At 35.1% G+C, this 20,473-nt stretch overlaps 1 protein-coding gene across 1 annotated transcript in view; it reads right to left on the reverse strand.

Annotated features, from left to right (window-relative positions):
• Nucleotides 1–230: 230 nt before the first annotated feature.
• The window catches only part of SLC49A4 (solute carrier family 49 member 4), a 74,145-nt gene continuing 53,902 nt past the window's right edge, over nt 231–20,473 (reverse strand). The window contains exons 7-9 of the mRNA XM_026665458.2: nt 18,899–19,026; nt 5,843–6,025; nt 231–4,017 (exon numbers count right to left, since the gene is read on the reverse strand). Coding sequence (XP_026521243.1) covers nt 3,902–4,017; nt 5,843–6,025; nt 18,899–19,026 — 427 coding nt within the window. The 3' untranslated portion in view covers nt 231–3,901. The remainder of the gene's footprint in view (nt 4,018–5,842; nt 6,026–18,898; nt 19,027–20,473) is intronic.

Genomic DNA, 20,473 nt, shown 5'->3' on the forward strand with positions numbered 1-20,473 from the left:
GATACATTAAAGTTAAAATAATAAATTAGGTAGTAATAAAGTTTAATAAATACAATGGGCTTTACCTCTCAGCAAACATATTGCACTATGAAGCAACGTGAAACAGTTCACATTAAGTAAAGTATTGTTAAATTCTTTACTATGACTAACTCATCCTTTCAATATGCAGGTTGTCTCCTGCAACAAGCTACAGTAATCGTAACGACAAAAAACAACAACAACAAAACCCCTTATTCCAAAGAAGTACTTTCTCCTTTATTGATTTATTTTAATGCTAACAAAATTATCACGAGTGCAGATGGAATTCAACAGTACTTGAAATTCCCCAATTAGTCATATGTTGATTAATTATGTATGGAAAAACTGATCCTAGAGTGATGCATCATGGCGCCTGAAACATTGCAAATGTAATCCTACTTATGTTACAGCATAATCTCATGCTGATTTCTACATACATTGAACTGAGTTAGTAACTTTGCAGCCTTATTAATCTGGATGCTGCTAAAATTCTAATCACTTTCATTTTAAACTGGGTAAAACGGTGCATATAAACTAAAGGAATGCCTGTTCCTTTTGTTCTTAAACTGGGAAAAAAAACCAATCCAGAGAGAGACAAGTCTCCCTGGGCTTATTGGCCATCTTCATAGGAATTGAAATTTGGCAAATTGTATAAAACATTTTATGACATAAACATAACCACAAAACAGTTTATTACATAATAAAAAAAGTCATAAAACATTTCCTGTGTTGATGTTGGTGCCATACAGCTCAACTTGGGCTATTTTCAAGGAAAATACATCTCTGAATGGATGCCAATTTTTCCAGTGAAGACAGAACATTAGAAGTTCTGTCTCTCTTGAATTTGGTAAGGGAATATTTCTGAAAGGATGAGCCAGCGGATCACGGGTTGTTTAGTAACAGAGACATTATGCAAGACTACTACATTTATACACAAAAGTAGAGTGATTTTACTCAGTATTCCATATTGCTGCTGATCTATGCAAATTATAAGTTTGGGGGAGAATTAATACTGGACCAGCCCTGGGAATTTGAGAATTCAGGGCTAACTTGTCAAATGATGCAGGGTGTTTTAAAAATTAATTTTACAGAATCATTTAGAATTGTGCTTAAAGTTGCTCCATTTGCAGATGTTCTGAAATTAGACAGGACAGGCAGGCAGGGTTATTCAGTAACAATTACAGACAAGCTAGTCAAAAACTTGTGGAACAGCGGCATAAAGCTATCGCAAACTGTCAGCTACTGCTTAATAATGTGAAATATTTCAAGTTTGAATTTCCCTGACCTCCTGCGGAGAGATCCCCGACTGTAGTGCTAAAGTATCTTTCCCTGAAGCTCCAGTAACAGAAATGGCAGAGAATGCTGATGAGAGAATATTTAATACATGAGCTCTAATCTGATACAAGGGAGCAAACGGAACAGAAGCAAAAATGAAACATAACAAATGACAGAAAGATTATGTGTACAATAAAACATGGGCTATTTCTATCATACATTTGATGTATATGGCTTTACTACAGTCATAATCCAACTTGGGGCTTCTTGGCATTGCTCTATCAGGCAAACTCTGCACAGCCCCTTATTACTGTATAACAGGGGTGTCAAACTCACGTCATCACGACAATGTCATGTGATGTATCGGGACTTTTTTCTCCTTTGCTAAACCAGGCATGGCCATGGCAAGCACATGACACATCCAGCCCGCGGGCTGAGAGTTTGACAGCCCTCCTGTATAACAATGATACAGTGATTTACTTATTGATTTTATTTATCTATATCCCACCTTTGCTATTTTTACAAATAATTCAAGGCAGTGAACATATCCAACACACCTTCCTCCTCCTGTTTTCCCCACAACAACAACCTTGTGAAATGACTTGGGCTGAGAGAAAGCAACTGGTCCAAGATCACCCAGCTGGCTTTGTAGGCTAAGGTGGAACTTGAAACTCGCAGCTCTTGCTTTCTAGCCTGGTGCCTTAACCTACCTAGACCAAACTGGCTGTCTTTGTCTGAAAGGTTTTTAAGAAGTTAAAGTTTGTTTATTATTGGCAGCCTGATTTTACCCTTCTTGTTTCCCGAAAATGTGGGATATACACTAAGAACTACAAAGCATGGCTTACTTTTTATTGTTTATTATTATATTATAAAGTCTTTTATCTTTCATGAGCTTTTAAGATTCAGCTCATACAACCAGCACAGCTCACCCTTTAATGTGGCCCTTGACACCCTCCATAGGTACCATGGTAGCCCACTGTACCAAGAGCCAGGTCATTAAAGCATGCAATAATACCTTCTTTCTAGCCCATCAAGTACTGTGGCCTCATTCTATAATAAGACATCATATTACTCAACATTTGTGAAAGTTAATCTAAAGAAATAGTTCACTTATATATAGGAAAAATTACAAACAGAAAAGTGCTATTTCTGAATCATAATGACCACATGATGGTCATCTGGGGGACAGCACAACACATCCCTTTATGTGTGTCACAATCCACACTGAGAAAAACAAGCTATCTTCAGCAATGTATAACTTGTTTTAGATTTGGTGTACAGGAGACTTAAAAAAATTAATTGAAGATGAAAGAAGATTTGAAACAAGTCAAATAGAAATCTCCCTCTTAATATAGGATGCAGGAGCAGCAAAAGCATTATATTTTCCAGCTTATGCTAAATTTCAGAAACTGGGTATTCTGCAATTTTGATCTTGCAATTCTTATGGCCACTGAGACCACCAATAGGTCTCTTTACTAAACAGTTGTTAAAAAACAAAAGCAGAGCCTTTACATTGTAAACAAGTTTGAGAAGACTAGCCTACAATAGAAAAACTGTAATCTTTGTTTCATTGGCTTTGACAGATTTTGGGAAGAGGGCTTTCCTTCCTGATGGAAGGACACACAAATAAAAGAAATTCTTAGGAAACCATGTAAGAATCTTCAATACCAAGCCATATTTATAAGACATTATCAGTCCTTAAGAACAGAAATACCAATACCATGACTGCAATTCTATCCACTCACCTTAATGTCTGTATTAAGCTATAAGGCAATTACATTTAAATAATTTCAAATAATTTATAGCACCAATTGCCAAGAACCATTTAGTGAGAAGTCTCTCTCTCCCCCATGTGTATGTATGTGCCTGTCTGTCTGTCTTTTGGAGAGGAAAATAAAAGAATCGTATCTCTAGATTAAATAAGCAAAAATAGCTTTAAATAGAAAAACTAGGGAGATGTTAAAAGCTTTTATCTTGTATTTAACCAAAATCCTAGTGTAATTCCCTCTTAAACAAGATGATTCACAGTGAGAGAACAACAATTTGTTCAGTCCTAACAACTAAGTTTGAAATCTGGCATCACGGAAGCACTAGTATGAACATACCACAATGAACAAATAACATGTTATTACAAAGCAAGTCAAATGTGGGATTATCAGAATTCTCATTAAAACATCAAACAGTTAAAAAAGAAAAAGAGTTAAAAAGAAGCTTTTATCCATAAAAATCCCATCATTAGTTCCTAACTGTGATGATATTGCTATGATACTTTTGTTATAAGTAGTTTTAGTTGGCACACGTTTTTGCAGTCAAACAGCTTATTAAATAAAATATCACAGTTCAGATTTTTTCTAGCACACATTCTTCTGAATAGGTATTTTTTTAAAAAAATATTCTAATTCCATTCAAATACAAGACTCATCATAATAATCTAAATGATAAAATACCGTATTAGGAATTAAAAATAACCCTTTTCGTTTGTAAATTCAATCAAAAAATCCCAGTGAATTTGAATGTATGCTGTAACCTTTAGTCTATGTGTTTTCTAAGAAAACAGGTCAAACCCAGTACTATTTTCCATCCTCTTCAACTGCCTTGCTTTAGGTTTTCAAATGGAGACAATCACATCCAGATAAAGTCTGTCATAGGATTCCCTGAAGCATAAGATGAGTAGAAGGCTTAATAAGCAGGAACCTGGGAGGCACCAGTTAAACCAAGAAAATTCTATAGGGAAAAAAAAAAGTTTAGTTATTTGTGTAACACTGTATTTCACTTTAATAAAGCAGTAATTCTAAAATCAGGCTCACAATCTAGACTCCACAATACTTTCGGGGGCGGTGGGGGAACACTTTTAGCCTCAAAGCTAATCTTCAAGTGAAAATTAACCATCTCAAAATGAGTATTTTTTACCAGAAGGAATTGGTCTCATCAACAACAGATATTGGGAGAAATCATGTCATTAGTGACTTCTGAAAGGAGGACTGGGAGAGGTTTTTCTATTAGCTATCACATTTGAAACACAAAAAATTAAGTGTACAAAATTATGTTTCTGGAAAAAAATAAAATTGCAAATCAGAACCCAAATTTTAAAACAACAGTTCTATCATTGAGCTAAGGGCAATGCAACAATGAAAAGTGAAGAAACATCCACTGAGTTCTCTATTTCTCTAATTCTCTCTACACATTTATAGATCTAAAAACCCTGAAAGTATTGTGGATAAGGTCAATCCTATCTCTACAGGCTAAATATAAAATACAATGTATTTTCTTTAAAACCTTCATGTTAAAGAGGAAATATGCAATAAACCATTGCTACCAGGGACAACTATATATCTTAATGAATGGCTAATAATGCTATTATTGCTTTTATTAAAAAAAAACCACTTAGGGAGCATTATAGCAATAAAACTAAAGATAAAAAAGAAAGCATAGACATAAACTTTAATACAATTAAAGTCAAAATCAAGGATAATTAAGTTTGGAATGCAGTAGCCGAGAATGGAACTGATGAAAAGCTCCCATTGGCATCTCCCAGCAGTTTTACACAGAGTTTAATAACCTTGACAACAAGAGAGAATATCTGACTGGAAGTTCCAAAACCATTGCAAAAATCGGCCTCTAACAGCCATCCCAGCAGATGCTCACAGGGAGATATCATGGTTGAAAGTAGTTCTATTAGCTGAGCATCTGGTATGCTCTCAAACATACACCCAAATAAATTATCTGAGTTTTTTGCATCACACTACCATGCGATACAATTAAGTACACACCTCTCTAAAATACATTGAATAATAATAGGCAGAGCTAAGATAGCACCGTGGAAGTTAATGAGGATATTTTCAAACTCTCTTTACCCTTTTGAAGCTACAAATAAAATTTGTTAAAAAAAAAAAAGAACTTGCTAAGGTGAAGTTTTTTATTTGGAATTTAAATGAAGTAATCTGATAAGAATACACACGAAACATGAACATAAATATACTTTTTCTTTATCAAATTGTTTTGCATGTGTGTGTGTGTGTATGTAAGTATGCATATACTGATATCTATATCTATCTATCTATCTATCTATCTATCTATCTATCTATCTATCTATCTATCTATCTATCATCTATCTCTATCTCTCTATCATAAAAATACAGCTGTGAAACACTTATTGCTACATTGGGAAATTGATTAGAGACAATTTACAGGAAGAAAATAATTGCATTGTTTCTTCCCCCCACAGGGAATTAGATTATTGAAGTATGAGACTGGATTAGTTTTATCACAGGTTTAGATTGCCAGCTACAAATGTGATGGGTAGCAATAGCATTGCACTGATCCTTATTAAAATATGTACATTTAATAATAATCTCCACGGTGTTTAAAGATATGCTACTATTCCAATTTCAAAGGAATGCTTCCACAAAGATGTCAGTCTCTAATTGACAGACAGTTAGACAAACGGATGGCCCAGTTTCAACATTAGTAGAAGATGTTATGCAGTCTACTTTGGTGAATGAAATATATTCCACTGGTAAATTTATATGAGCAAGCATTCACTTCTTACCTCTATGGTAGAAACTAAAGAAAAACAAAAGAACTCCCATGAACATGTTATTTAGGAAGGTGACCACGCCGCAGGTAATCCCTTCAGGAACAGGATAGACCGTTTCCACAAAAAGTTCAAAGAAGATAGGGACACTGCTATTCAAGAAGACACCCAGCAAAATGCAGGAAGTATAAAGTGTGGCTGCAATGAAAGTACACAAGTTCAGTTATTCTGTATGACTACAACTCTGCTACTGTTCTACTGTATAGTTTTGTAATAATAATAAACTGATATGAACCTTTTTGATCAGATTTTTATAACTTTAAATATGAGGCATACATAGGGCTTTCACATAAACCATTTTTAGTATGTTAGGAAAAGAGAAAATCAATTTGCCAATTATTAATGTAGATGTGCAGATTTCCTGCTAGCAAGAGAAATACAATAATTAGTACATTTGAGCCAGTATGCCAGAAATGCAATCTAAACCAAGTTTTATACCATGCAAATGTGTGTATTCTATGTAAACCCGGATCTCTAATCTTGAGATTACCTCACTAGCTGACATATAATTGTCCATATCCCACTATGCTTAAACTAGTTATTGACATTATGAAAAAAGGGTTAGAATCAAGAATAGGTGCTACACGAATATAGATTAACAACGAATGTGTATGACCAGTGCATGAAATATATAGAAGCAGTTTGGTCATACAAATTTAGAGGAAAGGTAAGACCAAAAAAGTCATGCCTGGATGAAGTTACAAGGCTGTCAAAAAGAGAAACAAAGCCTTAAAGGTCTAAAGGCAATACATGAGTCCATATATTGATGTGGTAGAAGCAAAGATGATTTAGAAGGATAAAAAGTCACAGAAAGGTGTATTGTAGGATACAAAACAGATTTAGCTATATTTTCTTTCTGTGTTTCTTATATGGTATCATTAATTTTGTTTTCTTACAACTTATTAGTGTTCCCATGCTTTGCACAGTGCGGCTTATGTAAAAAGAAAATAGCTTGAGACAATACAGTATATGCGTGTGTGGTTTGTGTGTGTTTCTGTGTGTATGTGTCTTAACTATATTATTTGAGTATGTATAAATTTGATCCAAATATATTTGATCCAAATGTGTGCAATGATATATTGTACAATCATAGCTACCTGAAGGACAAAAGGTATATTACTTTGTTCACATAACATATAACTGAGTAGCCCAGCTGTACAGAAGAAAACTGGAGTTTCTGAATCTACCTTCTGTAATTGAGCAGAAGGATTAAGACATCATTTTTATTTCTCTTTGTAATGGGCAGATGTCACCCCGTGGTTTGTATATGTTTACTTAATGAGCAGAGAATTTACTGGTGGACTAACAAGTGGACCCAATTGAAAATATCTGTAGGCACTTGTATAAATCATCTATGCATACAGTTGTGTACATATTCTCAGAATTATTCTGACATCCTTTAGTCAGAATTACTGCAAATATATTACAACAATAAATGAGCTGTTACACAGACAGACCTGCAAATGTTCTTGCTGTCTTGAGTAAATATGTCTCTGATGGGCATTGGCTAGCTTAAACTTCTTGTTCAGAACAGTAGAAAAGTACACGAATACCATCTAATAAAAATAATTTCCCAATTTAGTAATATAATTCACTCTCAGGTTTCTAAACCTCAAGAGGCCTCATTTTTCCATGACTGAATATTCGAGTAGTATTTAATTGAAAGAGACCAATTTAATATTTTTACACAGACTCTTCTTGTATCAGAATAATATGTAAATAGCAGAGCACACTCTCAATGAGTTTTGTGCTTTTCCATTTCTGCTGTAGCATTGGCTCTGGTGAGATAAAGCTAGATCATCCAAAACAAAACAAAACAAAGCAAATCAATTCAACAAATGTGGTCTCAGATGGAGCAAAATAAATTTCTTGATAGTCCAAAATAAAAATCTTAGCTCCTGGGCTTTATAAGTTATTAAGAAGAATAACTTTATTCTCTTTGTTGTCCGACTGCTATTGGATGGATATAAACAATAATGGTATCCTATCCCAAACACTATGTGTCTGCTTTACACTTAGGTAATGTGCAGCCTCACTTGCATACAGAAAGGTTTTACTTTTTAAAGAATTAGGTCAGAGGGTCTGGACTGTGAATTCTTAGACTGAAGTTATTATTATAAAAAATGTAGCTTATTCCTTAAATATAAACATCTATATTTATTTTTATTTTAATTACTGAGTTCATAGTTCCTAATATTCACTAAGAATAACATTTAAAATTTGTGTAGATATTCTCAGAACATGTATCTGGTTTGGTGAGAAGGGATGGGATTCTTCAGATTTTTCTATAATACAATCCCAAACAAAATAAAAAAAAAGTGATCAAGGATGCAGAATGTTATTTGAAAGTGCTCAAGTCAACTGTAAATTATGCTGTGCTTATAGCAGTTCCCTTCCCATAAATATTGCCATGATAAAATGACCATTAGGTTACATAGAATACAGTGTCTTGACTGGGAGTGAACTTGGCCATTAACAACAGAGTTTAATTCCTCTGCCACTTTTTTTTTAAAGTTGTGCTCTTTCATAGCTAGAAATAAAATTTCTTGTGTTGCTGGATGACACATTTGCTAAAAGAGTTAAGAGGAAAAAGAAAATATTTGCTTTCTAGCAAATCTGGCCTTCAAAGACAATATACATGTTCCAGTGGGCTCTCAAGAGGCTAAGAGAAGGGTGGGAAATCAGATTAAATCCAAAAGCTCTTTCGGGGTAGGGGAAGGCTAGACTGCAAAGTTACAATGACGTTTCTATCAAGGCAAATATAAACCAGAAAACAAATGTTCAACATTGCATTTTCGCTGTGGAAACTTTGTGTCTAGCATTGTCCTAATGTAATTAAGACAGTTAAGGCAGAAGGCTTTTTATAATTGAAGGCTAGTGTTCAGTCCCCTCAGTTTCAAGTCCTACTAAATAACAAGTCTTGAACCGTATGCCAAGATTGGTGCAAGTGGAATATTTTGCCATTGTACTAACCTACTAATTAAAGTGGCATTGTTAAATGAGCTAGGGAAAAAGATGTCAAATAAGAAGATTTCAACTATCTGGTCCAATCCACCCTTTCCTGTCCATTTCTATTTTTTTTATCTCATTAATCCTGATTACCACCACACGCATATACAGACAAGTTACACAAAAACATACAGATAAAAACCCCACATCTATTCTGGTAACATCATCACCCTCATGAAATCTTAAGCAAGCTGAATAATATTGAATAATATTGTATCTTTGAGAGTGGCACACCAACAAAGATCCCCATTCACAAATATATTATGATTTATGAAAAACAAAGTTTAGAAGGTAGGAGGCACAGCAGTTTCTCTTTTTAACACGTGCTTGATTCCCCCCCCAAAGAAAACATTAAAAAAAACATGACATGCTAAGAAAAAAAATCTGGAAAACAAATCACATGGACTTTGAATAGAACAAAATAGGCTAGCTTTTATACGCATTGTGGCTTTATGTTATCCTTTTGACTCCTGTAACCAAGTCCAAGATTTTTTTAACTGAGAAATCATTAGCAGAGCTAATAGATTTTTCAGTAATCAATTTATGGAAGCAGTCTATTAAGAGAAATGATAGCAACTGATTAATTCTAACATTTATTGCAATACTATTCCTTTGGTATTGTAAGGAAAAAGAATTGAATACACTGACATAGGCGTCTGGATGTGATTTAAGAAAGCCACAATTTCTCACCTTTACCTTTATTTCATTAATGCCTAGGGCAGGGACTTCAGTCTTCTATATTGTATTTTCTACTGCTCAACCTTACACCCTCCTCGAAATATGTTGGACTGCAACTGCCATCATCCACATGCAACACAAGCAATGGTACCAGAGTGGGGAAAGCTATTAGGTTGTGTATTTGGGGGGGACTTTGAATATGTTTACTGAAAAGCAGAGCCCAGACTTCTAAACACACACTGCAACTAGGCCAGCTATCTTGTGTCTTCTTCTTTTTCCCAAGGACTAGGAAGGCCTCAGCCCTGATCTATCAGGGCTAAAGATTCAGAAACTTTCAACTTAATAACAATGTGGTTCGTTTGTTTGTTTATCAAGTTCACATAGCTGCCCATCTCACAAAAATTGACTCCAGGGGACATACAACAATAAATGCATATTAAAAAAGTCATTATTAAAATATAAAAATCATTATTAAATTGTAACGACCAGAAGGCATAGGAAAGAGTGAATATTAACCACAATGCTGGAGCCATCTTAGAATGTCTCTGGTTCCATGGGATGCCATGATGACATAGCCAGGTCTTGAGGGACTTCCCTGGAAAGTAGTTATTTACATAAGGACTTTTTGGGGGGAAATGTAAAAATTACTCAGTTTAAGTAATGGTAAATTACTTGGGGGTGCAAGCCGATCTAAACATACACCCTTCTCACACATCCAAAAAGGCCAAGTGTGCAAGAATATCACAGCCTTGGTCAACCACAGCAATTTGCAGAAATGGGAACTTCAGTTCCCAGAACTCATAGCAATTGCTATGCTATGTGGTGAAGTTGGAAGTTGGTGGTTACGTTTAGAACTTGACTTGTTGTTCCTTATTCAACCGGCTCTTGAGAAAAGTTATTCTGGAGCAAGCAGGCCAATAGGAAAGTTCAAGTTATAAAATTTTGCCTTCTTAGAACTCAGTACTATTTTAGCTTTGCTATACCAGTAATAGCCAAGAGATGATTCATGAGTTACTTTTCTGAAGTCTGATTGCTGCTTGAAATTGCTGTGTGTATTAGCCTTCTGCCTATGGCCAGCTGGCTGCCACCTGGTACACAATTTATTACTGCTGTTTATAATGGAGTGAGGCAAAGGAGGAGGCTGAACTGAAGAAAAGGATTTGCCTCCATAACAATTGAATCCATGAGCTTAAGGGAAGCAGGATATCCTTCATAATTCTCAGCAGAGCTGAGAAAACTAAAATGATTCTATAGTCATTGTAAATTGAAATGACAGGCATTAGGAATTCATAACAAGGCACAATCCATTCAAAAGTTTTTCTAGCTATTAGTAGTCATAAATATATCTTAGGATTCAAAGAATATATCTAATATCTAATATATCCCCCTCATATATCTAAATAAGGACAGCAAGTACATAAATATATCCAGTTAAAACAAATGAAACGTAAAATACCCATAGCATCTGCTTCTATTTAGTAATTTTATTATTTCCTCGTCTTTATGTGCATGAATGAATAGTTTATACAATAATGGTGAGCAAAACTAAGCACAATTTCTGTCAATATTTATTAACGAAGAAAACTTTCTTCCTCTTGATAAATCCTAGTGATTCCTTTAAAATAAAGACACTCATTCAGCCTGCATTACAGACTATAGAATAATAAAGAAGGGACCTTCATGGTCATCTAGTCCAACCCCCTGCTCAAGCACTTTCCTGACTTTAAATGAGGTTTATTTGCTCTAAAATATACTACTAAAATTCTCGTTGCCATGACTTTTAATTGGGTGAAACAGTGCATCATAGGACAACAATTTTTGAATCAAGGCTAAAACATATGAAGAACAGTTATAAGAACTGGGCATGGCTAGTCTAGTGAAGAGAACTCCTTGAGGTGACATGACAGCAGTGTTCCAATACTGGAGGAGCTGTCACCAAGAAGAGGGGGACAATCTATATTCCAAAGTACCTGAAGGCCAGACAAGGAACATCGGATGGAAACCGATCAAGGAGATTTAATTTGGAAATAAGAAGTTTTCTGATAGTAAGAACAATAAATCAATGAACAAGCTTGCCTTCAGAAGGTGTAGGTGCTTCATCACTGGAGGCTTTCAAGAAGAGACTAGACAGCCATTTGTCAGAAATGGTATAGGATCTCCTGTTTGAGCAGCAGGTTGGACTAAAGGACTTACAAGATCCATTACTACTCTGTTATTTTAAGGCATCTCAAATTGGCTAATGTACATATGAGCCTGGGACCCATATTCCACAGGAAATGAAATTTGGAAAAGTTATGGCTGCTCCATAACTGCAGTCACATGATCTTCATTTTGAACATTCTGTGACAGTTTCCCAGCCAATCTCACAATTCTCTGTTCCCTCCCCCACCCAGGAGCAGGGAATTGACTCATCCTTAGCTCTTAAAGAATCAACAACTTTCAGGTAATGAAGAAGGGCCTGGATAATTTAGTTGTTTTTGTGTGCCCCCCTTTTGGCATACAAACATGCACGTGTTCAGGAACAAAAGGCAGAGACATATTGCTCTATCCTTCTATGTTTTTTTCCACAACAACCAGCAAGGGTTGTGGCTGAAGATGGGAATAAAAACTGTGTCTAGTGTCAGTTAAATACATAAGCCACTGCACCCTTTATTTCTTGCCTAACCTGTTTTGGTTTTTTAACTTCCTACTCCGAAATTGAGCATAGATTGGCTCCTTTTTGGACTTTTGGAAATCCTATCCTATCCTATCTCATGGAACTATTTTTAAACTGTCTTTCACAGCTTCCTACAACTTCCTACAACTCAATGGAGAAGCCAGCAGGTTTTCTGAGGTGAGAAAAGCAATACACAACATTGTGGTAAAATAAATAAATAAGTACAAATAAGACAAAATATTTGTCAGCATAATCATGTCATGTGGAAAGAGAGGGGAGTTATTATTATGTGATGAAATCAAACATTATTGGGATGTGGTACAGAAGAGGAGAGATGAAGAGTTGAAGGAGAAAAGGGAAGAACACTAATTACTGCATGAGTTCCTCAACATGACCACACTAATTTTCAACAACAAAACCTCAACAGAGAAAGATCAAGGCAAAATGCATGATTTGTAAAATGTAATATTTCTGGTAATGTTGGTATTATGGTCAAAGTCTGCCTTCACTCTTGTGCATCCCTATTCCCTGGAAAAATGACCAAATTCTGCTGTAAAAAGGGAAAAGACAGGATAGGCAAATTGCAGCCTCTATCTAATGAACTCCTCAATTTATATTGCAAAGGTGAACCTATTAAAATGAGTTCAGGAAGAACAACAGACAACTCGGGTGGTCCTTGAATTACAACAGTTTGTTTAAAGACCATTCTAAGTTACAATGGCACTGAAAAAAGTGACTTATGACTATTTTTCAGACTTACAACTACTGTAGCTTCTCTGTAGCCACATGATCAAAATTCAGAGGCTTGGCAACTGACTCATATTTATGGCGGTTGCAGTGTCCCAGATCATGTGATCACCTTTTGCGACCTTATGACAAGCAAAGTCAATGGGAAACCAGATTTACTTAGCAATTGATTTACTAACTTAACAACTGCAGTGATTCATGTAACAACTGTGGCAAGAAAAGTTATAAAATGGAACAAAAGTCACTTAACAACTGTCTCACTTAGCAACAGAAATTTTGGGCTCAATTGTGGTCATATGTTGAGGACTACCTGTACAACTATCTCCTTCAAATGAAATCCTTTGATGCTAAAGATGTCCTTTCAACGAGGAACAAATAGAATCCTTCTACAATTATTCAAAAGCAAATGTCACATCTGACATTTAACATCAGACTCCAACCAGCAAGTCAAATTTATTCAAATTTACTTTATGAATTCTCAAGACAGCATCACAATGATGGCATTCAACATGATATTGCTGATTTATTGGAGAAACTACTACATCAATGAAATGTGTACATTACGTCCCTTCAACTTGCAAAAGAACAAGTTGAAGACATGCCAGAAACTTCCATCGTCATTAATCCTGACTGAAGACCAACATTTGAACATGAGAGCAAATTTAATGCACAAATGGAGTAAATTGCTGTCATTATAACCCTGAAATCATAGCACATTACGCAGAAAGAATGAGGAGATGGTTTGCAAATAATTTCAAAGTCCACCGCTCCTACAACAGCTTTCAATATATACTTTTCTTTCTTTGGACTGGCATCATCAGCTCCAGATGATGAACAACAAGTAAGTAATGGCAATGCATTAGTTGTGTCTATCAAATAATTAACCATGAGAATGAGTTTAATAACCTTCAAAGAGAGAGATGTCTATTCCAGTAATATGTGGTTGATATGACTGCTAAGGCTAAAGGCAAGAGGCTGAGTTACACAATATCAATCTGCCTACGGTCATTCTGTTTCTCTGTTAGGATAAGGAAATATCTCTGAAAGGATGACCCAATAGGGCATGAGTTGCTGGTGTGATATAAAATTAGCTACATAAAGTTGTTGTGTCATTCTGATGCTTCACCTGGCTAGAATTACCTGAATAAATTACCTGAGTAAATGAAGAAGCATCTCTCTTAAATGACTGTCTTCAGCTCACTACTATGATTAGGAAGATATACCAATTGGGCTGTACTGAAAGGCTAATATTGAGCATACAGCAGAAGAAAGACTCAGAAGAAATGGTAGTAGAGAAGGAAATGTGTAGAAGTAGAGAGGCCAGATAGGTGTGGAGTGGTTCATTCCTAGTAGTGTCTTGATAAAAAAAAAGTCTTCATACTTTAGTATATTTAGAAAAAGGAAAAGAGGAGAGAAAAATCACAGCAGAATCAGGATCAAATTAGGCAAACATTTTCATAATTATAGAAAGAATAGCAGAAATTCTAATAGCTGGATTGTGGTAGTAGAAATGCTCTTAGTTGATCGATCATGGCTAAGTGGCAGACTTGACTAGAGCCGTGATTTTCAGTTTCATTATCAACATATTTTAGAAAATTCCTCATGCTAGAAGAAAGCAGAATATTTAATTTGAGAAATATGACCCTATGGAATATGTATCATTAACATAGTGGTGTGCTTATAACAATACCTAAAATAGTTCCATGCGATATGGCAAAAGTAAAATATGCTACAAAAACAAGGAATTTCACAGGAATATTAGAGTAGGGAGATCAACATTGTAAGAGTATATTTTACCTACTAAGACTGGCCAGTGTTGAAGCTGTAACTAGAAAAAGTATTTATATAAAGATATGATTATAAATTTGATTTATTTGTGAAATGATTGTGCAACTTATTTAACGCTTTGGAAGACTATGTTCATGCCTGATGATGGAAAAAATGCCACCGCTGTTCCCTTAAAGAAGTACAAAAAATGAGAGAGTAGGGAGTTCGTGTGTGAAATGCACTTTGCGAAAGCTTTTGGCAGATTTTTGATTGTAAGGTCACAGAGGTGGCAGTGAATAAAATTTGTGAAGTGGTGCAATTCTATGCTGGGAAGGAGGTGTGCAGACTGGATTTTACTCTTCAGGAAATAATGGAGAATTATATGAAAGTGATAAAGTAAGCTTACAGCTTATAGAATGTTTAGAACAGATGCAGAATAAATTGGATATGCCTGATATACAAAACGTTTGCACCAATATGGAGTTGAAAGTCAGGTTCTTCAGTGTAATAACTGTGGCGTATAAGAAATAAAGCATGAGAATCATTGGTATGCTTAGCAAATGGTTCAACAATGGCAAGGAGGCAAAGCCAAAAAATGATTGTTCCCTTAGCTGTTAAATGCACAAGGAATGTGTCAGAGTATATTCATGAACTGGAATAGAGCATGGTAACAAGGTCAGCAAATGAATAGGCACAGCAACTAAGTCAGCCAATGAGGACTGTTTGGAAACTGAAACTAGGAGTAGCCTAGGCATGGCTCTATATTAAGCTCTGCAGCTCTGAAGCTATGTTAAGCTCTGAATCTGTCTATTGAAAATGAAACTGCTTTTCTCCTCTGCTGTGTCTCCCTTGCTTGTCTGCTGAAGTTAAGTTGCTGTTCTGCTCTGAACCTGTAACATGTCTGCTTCTGTTGGAGAAATCTACAACTGGTATTGTAAAATTTGTAAAACAAGTACCAAACAACAAAAGGGTTTGCAGACTAAAAGCAAGACTTTAAATTGTAACCAGAACTGAGTCAGCATCTAATACAGAGTCTGCAATTATGGGTGTTAGAAGCTCCCAGCTTTGGGTATCAGTTGATCCACAAAATACTGCATTCTGGACCAGATATAATTTATAAATATTCTTCAAAGGTAGCCTTATGTAAAGCACATTATGGTAATATGGTAGTCTATTTGCACAATAATAAGGACATGAGTTCTGTAGCCAGGTCCTCCTGCATCAAGTAAGGCTGCAATTGGCGTTCCCGCTGAAGTTGGACAAAGGCCCCTCCAGTCACAAATCTGCTCTTTTACATCTAATGCTTGCCTGTCCAGAGATAACACTGTTACCACTGGTGAACCCTGATGTATAAACAGCAATTCCATCTTGCTTAAAATAAACTTCAGCCTGTTTTCTCTCATCCTGATCCTTTGAACCACCAGGGCCTGGGATAGATCAAGAACAGTATCTCCTCTACATCCAGGAGTAGTAAGGTATAATTGATTATCATGAGCAAACCTTTGATACTGCACCCCAAAACTATCAGATGATCTCCCCATGCCCAGGAAGCTGAGTAAAGGAAATTTCCTTGCCTACCACCACCTTGGAAAATAGAAGAATCATAAATAAAATACCAGAAGATCAAGGAGGCTATGTTTGACAAGAAAAACATAATGATTAGGAACTATACTATATATAACTGGCAAAAAAATAGAGCATATAAATGAATTTGTATAACTTGGTAGAATGTTGATTAAAGATGTGAACATGAATGAAGAAAAATTAAGAGGTCAAATACTGGTAATAATGTATATAGCCTGTGATCTATTGTGAGGAATAAAAGTTTGTCAAAAAGCAAATATTGTTGGGTATAAGAGTGTACTTCTGCTGCCTTAATAATATAAAAATGAATGTTAAGTATGCCAGGAAACATAAAAGGAAGCTGAATGAAGGTAAGTGGTTTGCTTAAGAAGTATGTGATGAGAGAAGTGGAGACTGAGTCTATGGGTGATAAATGAATGTGGACTGCAAACAAAAATAAGTGGCCAATGTGAAAGAAGTATACCGAAGGAGTTTGATCAATGAGGCTAAAATTGCAAAGCAAACATGTGATGCAAGAATGGTTGGCTGAATGGAAGGCCAAGAAAGACATAATTATAAGAAGGGGGAGGGGGAAGGAGAGAGAGAAAGAGACACACACAGAGAGAGAAATCTGAAAAACAAGTGGTACCATACATTTGCAAGGAAAGAATGATATGGAGAGGTACTGTGGCAAGTGGTGTAGATTTAAACAAGGTTTAGTTAATTTCCTTTTCTTTTCTCTGATGTCCTTCCTTTAATTTCTTTTGACTGGTATTTCACCCTATATGATTTGCATCATACTAGAAATCATGATGATAGATAGATAGATTTCATACTAGAAATCTATCTATCTATCTACCTACCTACCTATTAAAAAATGATTTCCTCCAAAGATAAGAACAGCATTAAGTAAAAAAAAAATTAAGGTGAATTTCACTCATTTTCAAAAGATGAATGCAACTGAATTCTAATGATTTCTTCCAATATGTCAAAATCAAGAACAGTTAAGAAACAACTGCCACTTGCTATATCAAATTTGGAAGGTTTCTTGTGCAATGGTTAAAATGCAGTATCGCAGGCAAAACTCTGCCCATTGCCAGGGGTTCGATTCTGACTGGCTTAATAGCAATAGCACTTAGACTTATATATCACTTTACAGCGCTTTACAGCCCTCTCTAAGCAGTTTACAGAGTCAGCATATTGCCCCCAACAATCTGGGTCCTCACTTTACCCATCTCGGAAGGATGGAAGGCTGAGTCAACCTTGAGCCTGGTGAGATTTGAACTGCCAAACTGCAGGCAGCCAGCAGTCAGCAGAAGAAGCCTGCAGTACTGCATTGTAACCACTGCACCACTGTGGTTTAAGGTTGAATCAGTCTTCCAAGGTCTGACTCTCTAAACTGCTTAGAGAGGGCTGTAAAGCATTATGGAGTGGTATATAAGTTTAAGTTTGCTCTGTTATCCTTCAGGTGTATGGTCAACAATTCAAAGAATATATATGAAATGTACAAGAAATAAGAATCTTTTGCTGGAACTATGAGAGTTTAGTCATGATTGAGTAAAAGGACCTAGAGTTGAAGTTTTCTACAAGCACATAAACTCTTGTATCGGTTACAGACCCAGATGTTTATTGTCTATGGGGAAAATAATCTTTCTCTTAAGACAGTGGAGTTATCCCTCATAGCTACTATACAGTCTAGGAAGAAAACACCAATAATTTTGGCATTCTAAAGAAGGCATCTTTTGGAAATTAACCGAATGGTAGCACAACACTCCAGAAGAGCAGATACAGTTACTTGTTTAACAGCCACCCATTCAGTGACCATTTGAAGTTATGGTGGTGCTTACAAACTGTTCTTTGTAGTTGTAGCTGGAACTTAGCTCACAATTACAACAGTCACAGTAACTTGTAGTCATGTGATCACCATTTGCAACCTTCAGTTATAATTGAATGAGCAAAGAAACATTAAGATTTAGTCATTTACGTACTACAAATAACTCATAACAGCTTGTTATTTCTGCACATGCTTGTTTCCACATAAGCATTATATATTATACAATCATAAAACGCAACATAGTACACAATTATCTACCGAGTTCCAAGTCAGCTGGGTTTAAGGATTATCATTAATCATTTTCTTTAATGTTTACAATTAACTAAAGAGATCTTAAAAGCCTTGTCAAAGACACTTGTTTAATGAACATAAGAATTTCCCCTTTCTTGCTTTAACCCACAAAGTAAAATTATAGGCTATACAGCCTATTTAGTCTAAGAAATTCAAGGACTTCCCACATTTAGATTTCACATGTATAGCTTAAGTTTATATCTGATAACAATCTTCTTTGTTATTCTGAAATTGGCTTAATAAATGTAAGAGTTTTATAATACATCTTGAAAAATATTGATGGTTTGAGATAGGGAACAAAGTAATTTTCCAATTTCTGCTTGGAATAGAATTATGAGTCTGACTTCAATTTATATTTTATCGTTTCATAGTGAACTACACTACCACATTTTCCTAACATTCTACATGGTGGAAAGCCATTACTAAAACAAATATTTGTCAAACCTGGAAACTGGCATTAACATACCTGTAGTTAAAGGAAGGTGAATGACAGTTTTTAAACATGTCAAAGTATACCAAAAGGATGACAGAGTTGCTCCTGACAGTAACAGAAGTAGGATAAGTTTCAGCATTCCTCTGATAAAATCGGCAAACCTACAACATAAACCATAATTTTAAAATCATTCATACAATATGTGATAAAAAAGTATAGATTAGCTAACATACATTACCTAAAGTGCTAGATAGAATTATTAAAACAGTGTTTTCTGATGTAATGGTTTGTTCTAGAAAGTTATCAATAGACACAAAGATGCATTACAATATATATGATAATTTTGAATTACTAAAATGAGCCTTAGATATACGGGTAAGTCTATGTTTTACTTTTATTTTATTCTTGGCTGAGAAAAATATCTTAGGAAGTGAAACAATTTGCTAAATATTGGAAATTAACCCTTCCCTCCAATTAATGAGGCATTGTAAATGGCTTCATACTATTTTTCTCAGTTCAACATCATCTTGAGCTGAGTATTTCTGCTAAGTTCAATGGGCTGGGCTAGATATAAAGTTTGATCTCAAAAGTATTGGAATACTCATTTTCACCCATTTTTGTAGAAACCTGGATTATTTTAGCCATTTATCCTGGATTACTCTAATGGGCTGATGAAAAATGACCACTGAATTAAGACCACTTATTATTATCACCAAAAAGGGATAACCAATTTAAATTTATTGGAATAACAGGCAAACTGGTGATATGTCAGAGAAAAACAGTGAAACCATACTGTAATATAAAATTATTTAAATGAACAAATCACATTATAATGAAATGCTTAATGAATCACAACAGAATACAATTATTAATCAAATAAAACAACTGAAACAAAATTTCCTCAACTACTTAGGGAATAATAAATGATGAATCGGGAACTATTGAAGGAATGATGAATACTAATATAAAATTAAACTTTTGCTAACTTCATTTTTTAAAATCAGAATGTCTTTCCATCTTATTGCGAGACATTAAAGGTTGGGGTTACAAAGAATTCAGGATCATATTTGGTGGCATCAAAAAGAAATACAGTAGTTGCCTCCTTTTTAACATTAGCATTTTTATAGACAATGGTATCTTTTAATGAAAAAGGATTTTCATGACCTAACTGGCTACTAAGTTTCTGATGTCAATCCTGAATATCATTTATTATTTTTCCCTAGTCTATATATTTGGTTGTTGTTTATGTGCTGACCTTTCAAAATTGATATTAAATTTATACATAGTTAGATGAAAGCATTACTTTTTTGCCTCTGGACTTTGCAGTCAATAATCTTATTGATATATGAAAATATAAATGGAACAGGTTTAGATTCCCTTCAATCATGAAAAAAGTGCAGAAACACTATCTGCTCAAGATTTTAAAATTATTTCTCCTAAAGTGTAATATATCTGTGATTTATTATTCATCAGATCTTTCCATGAATTAAAGCACATTGCAACTTCAGATTGTGGCTGAGTAGAGAGGAGCCCAATGAATATTTTTGAAAGCTAGTTCAGGTTCTGGGTCTTTAAACCAAGATGATAAGGATCCTTTAAAGATATGTT

The sequence above is a fragment of the Notechis scutatus genome, chromosome 1 (genome assembly GCF_049901735.1).
Source record: "Notechis scutatus isolate UNSWTSFEM ecotype Mainland chromosome 1, rNotScu1.2, whole genome shotgun sequence".
In the NCBI taxonomy this organism is placed as follows: domain Eukaryota; kingdom Metazoa; phylum Chordata; class Lepidosauria; order Squamata; family Elapidae; genus Notechis; species Notechis scutatus.